Raw genomic sequence first — 13,598 nt, forward strand, 5'->3', positions numbered from 1 at the left:
AATCTGGTGTTTGTGCGCCCCACCTCCTTCTCTTAATGCTGCCCTGGGTAACCACCCATGTGGGCCATATTTTAAACCAACACTGAAAGTAAATAAATGAGCCAGGTGGCACCCACCCTCCAACCCTCTTGGTGGTGCCATTTAGCTGTGGAAGTGGAATAGTTTTTACTTAGAAATATTGACTTAAATCTTTAATAAATAAATTCCAACAGCCAGTTTTATTTGTGTACTACTACATCCTAACCTTTTAAATATATTTGGTATGTTTTGGAAAGAATAGCTCTTGATTCCAGCAAATATAATCAGTATGAATTGTACATTTTGATTATTTATGAGACTCCCGCCTCTGAATTGTGTAACCGTGTGAGCACCGCCCCCCTGTCCCCTTCCCTTTCGGATGTGGCAAATGTTTTTCAGGAAATGCTTAAGTGAAACCACCCCGCGAATCACGCAACTGCTGCAACAACACGTTCAGTTTACAAGTGTAGCAGTTATTACCGGTGTTTTTTATTTTTTAAGATGTCTGCGGCGGTTTGCAAGGAAACAGCGGAACATCCCAGACTCCTAAAGCTGTCATCCGCCCTGTTTTACGCCGGTAGTTCGTTTCTGATTACCGTGGTGAACAAAACCGTGCTGACCAGCTTCAGGTGGGTGACTTCTGTCGCCCTGTCATCGAGTCACAGGGACACACAGGAAGTTTGTTCAGTAAAGCGCTGTCCTGCAGCTGCATTTATTCTGTAACTGGTCTTACATTATTATTACTATTATAAGAAATATGTGTTGTGATTGCAGATTTCCATCCTTCCTGTTTCTGGGAATTGGACAGGTAAGTTCTGCAGGTGCTTATAATCTATTTCCCTTCACTTTAAATGAACCACAGACTATTGCTTCTTTCTTTTCAGATGATTACCACGATTGTCGTTCTTTATTTGGCCAAAATAAACAACACGGTGAAGTTTCCAGACTTTGACAGAGGCGTTATTTTAAAAGTAAGAACTTTTCTCTTGTTCTAGGCTTTACTTTTAAGGTTAGACTCATTTTCTCTTCTGTAAAAACTGTCAGGCTTACTTTAGATGTAATTAAACAATTTATTTTTCATGTTACAACCTCATATTTTAACCAACAGAAAAGAGCAAAGGTATATTGTTTTTTGTGATAACCCTCAATTTAATTGTCTACCCTTACAAGTAATTTCAGAGAAAAATGTCCACTTCCAAAAAAATGCCAGTAAAAGTTTACAGATTCATATTTTTGCTACTATTTTTCTGAATAAATCAACTTCAGCCGTTCTTTGTCAAACATTCAACAACTCCGAGGATTTTAAATCTTTAAACGCCAGTTTGATTACTTGATGTCACTGTTGTTCTTTACAGTCATATGAATACCTTTGGGAAGCTGTCTCAGCCTGCATAATAATTTACTCTTTCAACAAAAAATATAACTGTGGTATGTTGTCATTTCCTAGGATCATCTGGGTACTGGGGTGTTTTCCAAACTATGATTAATAGTGAAGCAGTATTTAGTTGTACAAAAATAAACTAAATAGGAGAACATGTTTGTGAGAGAATTTGGGTAGTCTTGTGATGTGACTGCATCCAACTGCACAATACTGATTGCTTGCAACACCAAATTGCTTGGATTAGCTCCCTAAGCCTTGAACTTCAGAGACTTTTAGCAGGCAACATGTACAGTTGCTGTTAAACCCTTGGCTGGCAGGCCAAGAAAAATACAGGAGTAGCATATGTCTAATGGTTACAGACAACCCGCAGATTACCTTCAAAGACCTGCAGGAAAAACCTGCTGCAAATGGTGCTCAGTTACACAAGCCAGATTGTTTCTGGAACAAAGTGCTTTGGACTGACGAGACAAAAATAGGTGTCTAGAGAGTGTTGTGTTTGCAAAAGGAGACTCAACTAAGTATTGATGTAATATCTCTGTTGGAATGCCCAGATTTATGCACCTTTCTAATTTGTTATGATATTGCATATTTTCTCTTATTCCAATAAACTGTCACTCCTGAAATACTACTGTTTCCATAGGCACGGCATATATTAAAAGGAATTTGCTACTTTGAAAATGCAATGAACATGAATCCCTGAGATTAAGAGGCGTTCTCAAACTTGTTTCATTAGACTGTATGAAAAAATAAAAACAAAGTTTTATTTTTAGTCTTGAATATGCAAAACATTAGAATTTCGTGCCTGAATTAGTTTTGTTTAGCACTTAAAATGTATTACCTTCTTAAGTCATTAACAATAAATATTTTCTTCAAAAACTGCCTTAAAGTTTTTTTCTGTTTTGTTAGGGTAGACCTCTTGATCAACTTCAAGCAAGTATTGAATAATTATTAGGATTTAAACTTTTTAACTGCCAGTTATATCCCATAATATTTACCATATAATAAATGTTTGAGGGGCTGGGGGGCTGCATCACTCAATACTTTGCGCACAGGATCGTTAGGCAGACTAGTAGGATGAGATTAGACTACATGCTCTTTACTGTACAGCAAACGCTGTAACTATTTAAGGGGATGCAAGTAAGCAAAATACAATATTTATTCCTTCTAGTGATGAATATGCACAAGAAGTAGTTGGATCGAAAGCTTCAGACCAGAATATAGACCGGTGCATTCTAGTTAAAGTTCTCGAGGGTCATTGTCACTATCTGCAGTAATTTCGCCATCACACAGTAGCATCCATCACAGCTTGGAGGAACTCTTAGTCGAACTCCGGCTCAAACTTGGACCCCTTATAACCCAATGTGACTCAAATGTTACAGACTCTATCTCAAAATATGTCAAAAGATGCTCATACAACGTCCTACTTACTAATGGCAGCTAATCAGTTCGTTTCTTGTGATGTCTTCAACCCAAATACACTAAAAGCAGATTTAGCGGAGTTGGGGTCCTTTCCTCTGGGGATGTTTTTGACAACTTTTTATTTTAGACAAATCCTGGAGTGGAAGTCTATACCTCATTACTGTGTGAGCACCTCTTGGTGAAAATAAAAACACACCACTGGATAGTAACTTTAAATGCTTTTATGTTTTTTTGCCAGATTTTCCCTCTGCCATTGCTGTATGTTGGAAACCATGTAACGGGACTGGCGAGCACCAAAAAACTCAGGTTTTAACCTGTCTTGCTTACTGGATACCTTACATTTTATGTGTATTGGACTTTAGCACATTGTGATCATTTTTAAACGCCTGTTTTACAGTTTACCCATGTTTACAGTCTTACGGAAATTCACCATACTGATGACAATGATCCTGGAAGCTTATTTGTTAGGGTAAGATCTCTCTGAAATCATTGTGCAAATGAAAAAAAAAATGTTTATAAAAACTTAACAGTTCAAGGATGTGTTATGTGTGTTTTATTCACTTTGAGCCTCCTGTTTGAATTTTTCTTTTTCAGGAAAACATTTTCAAGAAGTATCATTTGCAGTGTTGTGACAATAGTCTTCGGGGCCATGGTGGCTGCAAGGTACAGATTTTGTTTAATATAGCTTTATTTATTTTAAAGATTAGATGGTCATGGTGCAGACTGGTGCATTAATTTTTATCATTTTTATTCGTGTTAGTTCTGACCTGGCCTTTGACGTGGAGGCCTACACTTTCATTCTGCTTAATGATGCCTTCACTGCAGCCAATGGTGTTTACACCAAGATGAAACTTGGTGATCAGGTAGCATTTAATGCACATCCTACATTGTGTTCATGCCACTGTCTATTCAGTTACTATGTGGGTGTGTTTTTCATAAAGTCATAGCAGATTGCATTGAACATTTAAGCTTAGAAAGAAACTTTAGTGCAATTTGTTCAACCAGATTTTGTTTATCTTAAGCAAGCCCAGACTGCAGCATCTTTACAATAACATTTACTTCATAAAAAGATTTTTAACTTGGCGAAAGTTTTAAAGCAACTCTATTTTCTCTAGACTTTTGTCTGATTCTCTTCTGATCTTTTAAAGTAGTCTTGATTGTTAGTTCTCCAGGGTTTTTAAGGGTTTGTCAACATTTTTCTTTGGACTTCGGCTGCTTTTATGCTCATTTTCCGATCAGCCATTGGATCTGTCCATGGCGGTGGATTATGCGGTGTGTTCATAAAAGCAGCAGCAGATGAGCAGCCTTTTTTATAGGGGCAATAGGAGGAAAAAAATCCAGACACAGGACCTGACAGATGCATCCTTCTCCATCTGCTCATCGTCTTCAGAGGATCTGAAACTTCATGTTAAAGGGTCCAAATCTGATTACTAGACAAAGTCCGGAAAATGTCTGTTTTCATTGCTGTGATCCTAATGCAAATACATATTTGTCCATTGATTATTAAGAGAGGCATAAGTAATTTTTTGATGCCATTTTTGATAAAATCTTGATAAAACAATTTAACTTTTTTTCTTCAAAAATGATTTAGTTAATTGTCTTTTTTTTGGGGGGGAGGGGGACAAACTTCTCAGTTGAATGAAAATAGTTTTAAATCTAACTGTAGCTGACATAAGTTAATTTAACTGGGTATTTAAAACATTTTCATTCACTTTATTTTTCCTTCTGTTTTTCACAGGGCCTTGGGAAGTACGGCGTCTTATTTTACAATTCGCTGATCATCGTCTTTCCAACTCTCTTGGCCAGTGCATTCACTGGAGATTTACACAAGGTAAACAACAATACCTCCGATGGTTGCATTTGTAGCCCGAAGCAGAAAGTTTTTCTTTATCCGGCCACCGTTTGTGTTTATATTCTCAGGCACTCTCATTTGAGGACTGGAGCAATGTTACATTTATTCTCTGTTTCCTTGTGTCCTGCTTCATGGGGTATGTTCCAGCCACCCATTCAGTCACAATCAGCCCTTTGATACATTGATGAACTCCACAAATTATTATTGGACATGATTATTTTCTCCTGTTTTTTTAAAACCTGTCTGTTTTTCCATCAGATTTGTATTGATGTACTCAATAGTCCTCTGCAGCTATTATAACTCAGCACTTACAACTACAGTTGTAGGGGCCATAAAGGTAAGAGCAAACTGACGAGAGCTGTAAGCTTTTGGAAGAATGCAACAGGTTCACACAAAACAGGAAACTTGAGATCTGCACTTGTGACTTGTTCTTCTACTTTAAGCAGGCGCTCAACTTTCCAGTTCTTCAAGCTTTTCAAATTTGCTGTGAAAAAGAAAGACAGAGAAAATGTTCAACAAGTTTTCCAGCTTTTGTTATTATTGACTGGCTGTCATATTTGACTCCTCCGCTCAGAATGTGGCCGTAGCTTATATCGGCATCTTTGTGGGTGGAGATTACCTGTTCTCCTGGACTAACTTCCTCAGCCTCAGCATTTGGTGAGGATTATACTTTGGTTTGTTTTTTCTCTGTGTGATATTTTTATTTTTTAACTGCTGAATATTAGTTTGAGTCACACATACCATATCAAGCATAATCTTTTATTCAATTTCACGTTTTCTGTAAATGCCAATCCCAAGACTTTATTCAATCAAAGCTCTTCTGCATAAATGACAGATGTTATGTGACACATCTGCTGGGTTTACATGAGCAAAGGTCAGTGTTCAGTTTTGTAGAACATTCTGGACATCTGAGTACAATTTACAAAATATATTTTTTAAATTCTCAGCATGTTCCAATCATAAAACAACACAAAGTAATAAAGTGCTAGTTTTACAGCTTTTTATTATTTTTCTGGCATCTGGACCAAGTCAGATCAGCTTCTTTGTTCACAAGCTGTATCACTAGACCACACTAAACTACAGATTCTTTAAAGCCCGTTTTGACCTTTGATTCCTTTATTCTGTTTGTAAAAAGATTACAAGTTTAAATACTGTGTACCACAGTCCCAGGTTAAAACTCTTGGGTTCTAGGGTGTAGAGCAGCCAGTCCAAACCTTTCCTCACTAGGTCCACAATTGTCAAGTTTGAATTACTCATAGGTCATGAAAAAATTTTTTTTATTGTGAATGCTTTGTATTTTTACCTGGGCTGAACACAACTGAACTGAGCACAATACTTTAATAAAATGGTCTGATTTTATAAAAAAAAATTTATCTCTTGTTAAAAAGGGTTACAATTCTCAAGTTTTTTTTGAATGAACTTACTTTTTGTGTGGTCAAAAAAAATTTTCTCCTGTTTCGTGACAACTACAACGCAATATGGATCGCCCTTTCTTCAAAAACAGCTAATTAGCAAAAGTTTACTGAAATTGAGCTTGTCCTCCCGTTGCTAGTGAAAATAAAAGCAAAAACCTAAAAATGTTTTTTAATTCCTCCATTAAAAACACTTTTTAAAGTGTCCATCTGCATTTGTACTGTTCTTAAATTGTGGTGACTGGCCTCATAAAATCATACAAACGATCGCAGTTCAGACACCTCTGGTCTAGAGGCCAAAAAGCCCTGAAATAGGCCGTTTTGACCTTAGAATGAGTGAGCAATAACTACCACTGCCTTCAGTCAGTAACTCAACAAGCAAGCCAATCCATGAGTTTGACTAAAACTAAAGTTGTGATGGGAAAAATGACGACAATATATTTAGATTTTAATCAATGTAAAAAGCATTTCTTCTTGACAACAGATCCTGTACTGTTTTGGAGTCGGAAAAGTAATTTTCACGCTTTTCAAGACTGTAGGGACCTCGTACAATACACCACAGAACAAGTTCTCATCATTTTACACCTACTTGTCATCTTCTCTGCAGTATGTCAGGAGGACTAGTGTACTCATACCTCACCTTCAGCAGCAGTCAATCACCGGGGAAAAATGCAGGAGGAACACAAGAGCAGAAGATTCCCATTACCGACGATTCATCAAGGACATAGAGATGGGAACTCTAACCACTAGGTGGCGTTATCCTGCTTCACATTGAAGCATTTTATTAATTCAACACCATGTGTCTCTTTTTATATTATGAATTGATCTACTAACATGCATTCCTAATGCTATTTAATCTGGATTTTAAACTAACACCGAATAAACAAGAAGTGCCACAAACAATGGTGTCAGATTCAGTGAATGTTTATTGATGATCAACAATGAGATAACAGTGTGGACAGCCTGCCAGAAAAAAAAAATCGTTTGTTTACATGTAAATAAAAACATCTACCAGCAAGAAGGATCTCTATACTGTCAAATATGAAAGATGCTGCTGAAGGATGTTAGCAGAAGCAAAAAACTGAAACTAAAATTAAACCTTCAAAGCTTTCTGTAAATAGTGTGCATACTCATTTTGTTTTCTAAAAAAAAAAAAAAAAAAAAACTATATATATATATATTAAATGCCTTAACTTAATCAAACCAAACAACAGACTAAGGGGTTGAGGCGCTTCCAAATATATTATTGGCTCTTTAAATCATTTGGCTTTCTCCTCTCTCAGATTATTTTGCCTCTTGAAACCAGATTGAAGGAGCACAGCTAGGGTGAGGCTTTCCCTAAACCAAATGGGGCAGAACATCGGCGAGGAGCTTCGTACAGTGTTAAAAGATGTAGTGTCGCATAAAGAAAAAATAAATACAAAAAAGGGGGGAAAACAAATCCAAAACCACCCAGCAACACTCAAATCAGTTTATGAAAATTGAAAAAACACCTCCTGCGCAAACAAATCGAATCTTTTCTGCATTGCAAGCTTAATCCGAGACATTACGGCAGCTAAGTGCTTAATCGTGACTTTGATGTTTTACAAACTTTTGATTTATTTGCCACACTATTAAATAATGATTTCAGGACTGGAAGATATGAACAAGATGTCAGCAAAAAAAAAAAAAAAAAAAAAAGGACAAAGTGAAATAAATATAACAAATTAAAATGAGACGTCAGAATTGCCACACTGTCATGATGCCACATCAGTACCACATCTGACCTGTCAGCTTTTAATATAAGAGATGACAGCTCATCACGTGGAGAACATCTTCTGTTGGGTTGGAAAATAACTTTTTTGCCAGCAGGTTTCACTTGTGACCAGGCATGGGCCAATTTTAGATTATCACTGTAAATAAATCTTGAAAGAAAATACTATAGTTCATTTTTAAGAAAGGATTAAGTAGTAGTTCAAGTGCGTATCCTTTTTTGTCAGTACAATAGGGTAAAAGCTAATATTATCTGGTCAAATGGTCAATCTGTTCTGCTCAGGTCTTCCTTTATCATAGAAGGAAGAAAGTGCAGTCTTCTTCTTCTGGCTGACCAACAGTGCAAAGCGGAAAGTTGAGGACAAGAAGCATGGCATTAACCCGTGTCCTGAGAAAATCCGGGTCGCTCCGGCCCGTTTTTTGTCCGCTCATAGCTAACCAGCTGTAGCTATACAACAGTGTTAAGCCTATTCCTTAATTCACACGACTCTCCATATTATTTGTGATTGGAAATATTTCCAAACAACTGAAGTTGTCTTTCATCTTAGCAAGGGATACAATGCAATAACCTTCTTTCGGCCGGCTGACTGGCGATATGCAGCAACAGGTGGGGAGACCGAGGAAACTCCAGTGTCTGGTACTTCTTCCAAGCACCCGCATACTGCAGCCTTAAAACAGCGATGCCTTAATAAAGAATGGTGGCCAATGCTCGTAACAATTTCTTTTAGACATGAAAAAAAATAAAGTAGTACCCTTCCTTTAGGCAGCTGACTGACAGTGTGCAGCAGCAGGCAGTGATAGCAGCAGTTTTCTATGCACCGTGGCATTTTTTCCTAGGTTGCCAGCTGTGGTTTTATCAACTGTCTGTATTTTTTTAGAATTAGCTTTTCTTCCAGACAAGGAAAAAATCTAGGGGCCTTCTTTCAACCAGCTGACTGACAGTGCACAGCAACAGGTAGGGTAAGGGCAGTCGGGCACGCTCTCTAGCAACTCATTTAAAGGTCTTTAAACTACAGGGATGGTTTGACGGAAAATCGAAACATTATTTTCTTATTGAAAACGTATCCTTTGAAAACCTTAATTTGTAACTGACCCATGCCTAAATGTGACAAGGAAAACATTGTTAACAGTCATAGAATATGCATGAATCAAGTGAAGAACACAGGATATGGACAACTACTTTGTTTGCTCATGTTTGCAGAACATGGCAACATTAACAGATGGACACCAGGGGCTGATTGTTTTTCAGTTAGTTTTAAAAAGCTTCTGCATGATCAGACTTCTGGATTAGGCTTGCAACGATTGCCTCTCGTGTGCTTTGTTTTACGTCTAACTTTGTCAATGCTCGCCCAGTTTATGAACAGAGTAGTAACAGTTGGGCCAAAACTATCTCGTTTTCTCAGTTCACAGGGGCCATCTGACAGCTGGATCTGGGACCACACCCTGCATCATTCTGTCCATCTGAGCTTAATCCACACACATATATATATATATACACACACACATCAGTCATACACTAATTCCCACAATATACTTAAAAAAAAAGACTCGTTACCAAAGTGCAAACAAAATCAAATTAAAACATAACAGGTATTCTTTCTTTGCCTTTAGAAGACAGAGGAAAGAGACATTCTTCATGTTGTCAAACCTACATTTATAGCAGCCAAAAGGTAAAAATGGAAGCTGAGTAAGGTGCTTTAGCTTGTGCCTTCCTGGTGCTGAGGGGAGGGTATTCTGTGCTTTAACACTGATCTCAGGCCAAGTCAGCTTCTTTCTCTAAGTAAGGTTTTACAACTTTATAAAGTGAACTAAACTAGGCGTTGATCTGCGTTTATGAAGAACTTTTAGCTACAGCACATACTGCAGGAAGGCAGATTAGAGAAGGTTTAGGGAGTCCTGGGTAGGGAGGGTCCTCAGGCAGACAGGTTGTTGGCCAGCTCAATGAGGGCCAGAGCACCGTGGAGACGCTCTCTCTGCTCCTGAAGGCGTCGCCTGGCTGCCCCGCCCTGATTACCCTTCTCCTCCTCCACGGTCTCCTGCTCTTCTCCGTTCTCCTCGTCAGAATGGAGGAACTCCATGGGATCCTGCTGCTCTTGGTCCTCTGGTCTCGCCTTGCCCTGTGGCTTCATCTTGGTGGTTGTGGGAGCACGCTGCTCGCGGGTTTGCCAGTACCTGACGGATAAAGGAGGATATCTCATGATATTTGTGCGGAGTTTAAAAATGGATTTGAGAAAAGTAGTTATTGCTTGAGAACAAGAGCAAAAGGGAATTTACTCACTTAGCCAGCCACTCTGCCACCGCCTTGTTATCCACAGACTGAGCCTTTCCCAGACTTGCCTTCGGTTCCTCTCTGTTCAGACGCGAGAAAGGATGCTTGGGGCAGTGACGGTTGGCATGGGTGAACCGACTGCCACATCCTGCACAGAAAGACAAACAGGCATGAATTAAAACACCCTATGAGAGCATTTCTTTTGCAGGGGAAAAAAATTAAAGGTGGTAATAATAGTAAATAAAGTCAGTTTCTGTATTAATCAGACATCTACTCATGCTATGTTTTTCAGGTACTTTCCAAGAGCTCCTTCTGAGCCCCCCCCCCCATTAACACCACTGGAAAGTACCTAAAAGTGACTAAAAGTGAGAGTGTAAAAAGGTCTGTGTTTGATTTGACACAACTGCTGACTAAGTTTATCATCTTTTTTTTTTTTCAAAGCATGTCTGACCCACCTTTCTCTGAGCAAACAAAGGGCTTTTCTCCGGTGTGCAGCCGCTGGTGAGTCTTCAGCTGACCGCTCTGGACAAACGCCTTCCCGCAGTTAGGGTAGTCGCACAGATAGGGTCTCTCTCCTGGATGGAAACAAACATTTTGAGTAACACACACTTTCTCTTTTGCACAAGCCTACAGCCTGCTAGAAACATGCTGTAGAAAACAAACAACAGGGTTCCTGCTTCTTTTTAGGTTCAAAATTTCACACTTTTCCAGACTCAGGTTTTCCAAGGAATTTATTAAATTACTGACAAAACTTTGAGCTAAATCGATCATATTATCAGTAGGTTCCATGAATCCTGAAATAACACTGCGCTCATCGGCTTCTGATCCAAGGGTTGTTTCACAACTTTTTTTTATGATCTGGGTCAACTTAAATTGATTTTCGGATTTTTAAAACTAAGGACCTCCCAACAAAAAAACTTTCCACTAATTACAAGTTAATTAAAGCACGGTTATTGATCTGAAACGGCCTTAACTCTGAGATATAGTTAAAAACACAACCACCTGAAAAATATCTGGTGTGGTTTTAATCCCTGCATCTAAACACCAAAGGAAAAACATTTCAGACTTTTATCCTTTACCAATACAGATTTTCTTTAACGTCTGACCTCCCGATTCCCATGTCTCCCATAAGGAATATAACACAGGAGACCAAATGTGTTGCAGGTACTTTGATAGAGGTAGTAATTATGAGTTCAGTTGTAAATTAGAGAATTACAAGATATTTCCCGTTCACGGATGCATTTGTCTTGAACCTTTAGCTGATTTTTGTTTGCACTCCATTAAAATTAATCAAAGTGCATCCTCTTGGTAGAGCAAACATTATGAACGCTCTCACATTTTGATGCCTTTAATGGATAGGAAAAAAGAACTTGTAGTTTTGTTTTTTTATATTTGACCTGCTGATTATCCATCGGAGCCAATTGTGGGAAAATTTGACTTGGACCAAAAATAAACCAAGGATAAATTGAGACTTGTCACTTTTTGGTGATGTAAGAGGAGAAAAAACCCTGATGCATAAAGGTTTCATACTCTTTTCTTTTGTCCACTCATTTTGGAATATTAATTCTGCAGATCTGCTGCATTTTGCCAGCCAGCGTTCAGCTACATCCATCCATTCATTCTGTCATTTAACACATCCCTCCTCTGTTACCTGTTCTCTCGCTTTTGAACATTTTAGCAACTATACTAAGCAGGTCTAACCAAATGGGTGTGCACTCATCAGTTGGATCCTTCATCCTCATCCATCAGCAGTGTATCTGACACACTCACCCGTGTGTGTCCTCTTATGAGCCTGTAGGGACTTCTCTCTGGGGAACACCCGGTTGCAGATGTTGCACCGAATGCGGCTGGAGGAGGTCTCGCCCTCGCTTATCAGCTCCCGGACTGTGTCTGCTCGTGGCCGGCCTCTGCGAATACCATCCTGGCAACCAGATATGATCTGATCTTTAGCACAAAAGGTGGCTGAAGCTAACTTCTACAGAACAGTGCCATTTCCATGTGCAAGGATTTTAAGTGTTCAATTCAAATACGTAGCACAAATAAGGCTGAGGAGACAGATCGCTCCATTTAGTTTGAAAGCTGTATGAAAGATTTGAAGTAAAAAGATATATAGAACATTTTTATTTACTTCAAAATACACAACTTCAACAACTGTAATGCCATGTGCATCAACATAGAGAAGTTTTTTCCCCCAAAATAAAATATAACACAGAAAACCGTCTACGGACTCTGGAGGATTGATTCATTGTAACATCATGAGCTCACGTGTAACAGCGTAACCATACTAGTTTCATTGTAACTCATTCACTTCCGGTTACATTTTTGGCGCGCGGCTACACGTCATGTTTTAGAGCAGCTGCAGGATTTAAAATCCAGATTGTCACACCCTAATGCGCGGGCGTTTTTTAAATGACTCTCCATCTTGGCCACATTCAACATGAATATAACCACGTTGACCCCTTCCTGGCTGGGTTTAATGTTCATTCCCTGCCTTTAAATGTTGATTTCTGCATGTCTGAACTACACCTTAATAGACATCTATTATATACATTTCTTGTTGCAATCTTTGTTAAAAAATGTGTTGTCAACAATCCCAAGCTCTAATAAACAGATCATAAATAAAGAATCTTTGAATAGTTCAGACAACATCAGCATTATGCCGGGTTCTGGGTAGATATTTAAAAGCAATCCTTACCTTGATCTGATCAGGAGACAGACCAGTGTCCGCCTCCCTGGCTGTGTGTGACCCGGTTGGGGACGCGGCCCCGCTCGCTGAGCCCGGGCTAAGGGTCACATTGTGGGCGTTCTCCCCCCACTTCCAGGGGTAGACCATGAAGTCGCTGAAACCTGGGCTCGTCGGTGTCAGAGCTTCCGGCTTCCTGGGTTTGATCGGAGTCTTGATGACAGATACCAAAACCCTCTTGGGTGAGTCGTTGCAGAAAATGATGTGCGGATGCTTGCTATCGGCCATTATATATAAAATAATGGTTCACTTGCCTGAAAACGCGAAGAAAATCGTTAAAAGTTGCTGTATACTCTGGAAAAATTAAGAAATATGTCCTAATGGCGCGTTTTCAGTCTGGGGTGAATATGTCCTTCATTTCCATAGAGGTACAAGAAATAATTTTTTAGAGAGTGTCCTAAAATTGTCCAAGCAGGGAGCACTGTCTGAAATTCCCTCCAGCCGCAGCGGCTCCTCTGAACAGACCCGTAAGCGCCCACAGAAGTGTTGTCCCGCGTTGCAAACTCCCGCCTGAGGAGTCGCTCATCCAATGAGCGGCAGCAATCTGTCCCCACGTGTCAGCAGTGGCCAATAGCAGCGGTGTCCGCAGCATCGCCGCTAGCCAATCACAAAGACAAAGACTGGCGTATGTGCGGAGGCGTTTCTGTCCAATGGAATTTAAACACCTGACGCGCGCTTTTATAAGTTGACACCGATATTGGCCAATGAGGATGAGCAGAGGGTGCAACATAGCCAATGAGAATGAAGAGCGG

At 39.3% G+C, this 13,598-nt stretch overlaps 2 protein-coding genes across 2 annotated transcripts; one reads left to right on the forward strand and one right to left on the reverse strand.

The window, feature by feature from the left end:
• Window positions 1-382: 382 nt before the first annotated feature.
• Window positions 383-6,985, forward strand: slc35d2 (solute carrier family 35 member D2). The gene is made up of 12 exons (XM_047382130.1): window positions 383-647; window positions 793-826; window positions 903-989; window positions 3,057-3,124; window positions 3,216-3,287; window positions 3,413-3,481; window positions 3,579-3,681; window positions 4,557-4,649; window positions 4,739-4,806; window positions 4,929-5,007; window positions 5,245-5,327; window positions 6,690-6,985. Exons 1-12 carry the CDS (start codon window positions 520-522, stop codon window positions 6,808-6,810), a joined length of 1,005 nt encoding a protein of 334 aa, XP_047238086.1. The 5' UTR covers window positions 383-519; the 3' UTR covers window positions 6,811-6,985.
• A 5-nt stretch (window positions 6,986-6,990) lies between these two features.
• On the reverse strand, window positions 6,991-13,308 carry znf367 (zinc finger protein 367). Its single transcript, XM_047382131.1, has 5 exons — window positions 12,799-13,308; window positions 11,874-12,024; window positions 10,559-10,678; window positions 10,113-10,251; window positions 6,991-10,006 (listed from the first exon to the last, which is right to left on the reverse strand). The coding sequence occupies exons 1-5, from the start codon at window positions 13,072-13,074 to the stop codon at window positions 9,748-9,750; spliced, it is 945 nt and encodes a 314-aa protein (XP_047238087.1). The 5' UTR covers window positions 13,075-13,308; the 3' UTR covers window positions 6,991-9,747.
• Between the last annotated feature and the right edge of the window lie 290 nt (window positions 13,309-13,598).

The sequence above is a fragment of the Girardinichthys multiradiatus genome, chromosome 12 (genome assembly GCF_021462225.1).
Source record: "Girardinichthys multiradiatus isolate DD_20200921_A chromosome 12, DD_fGirMul_XY1, whole genome shotgun sequence".
NCBI classification, from domain to species: domain Eukaryota; kingdom Metazoa; phylum Chordata; class Actinopteri; order Cyprinodontiformes; family Goodeidae; genus Girardinichthys; species Girardinichthys multiradiatus.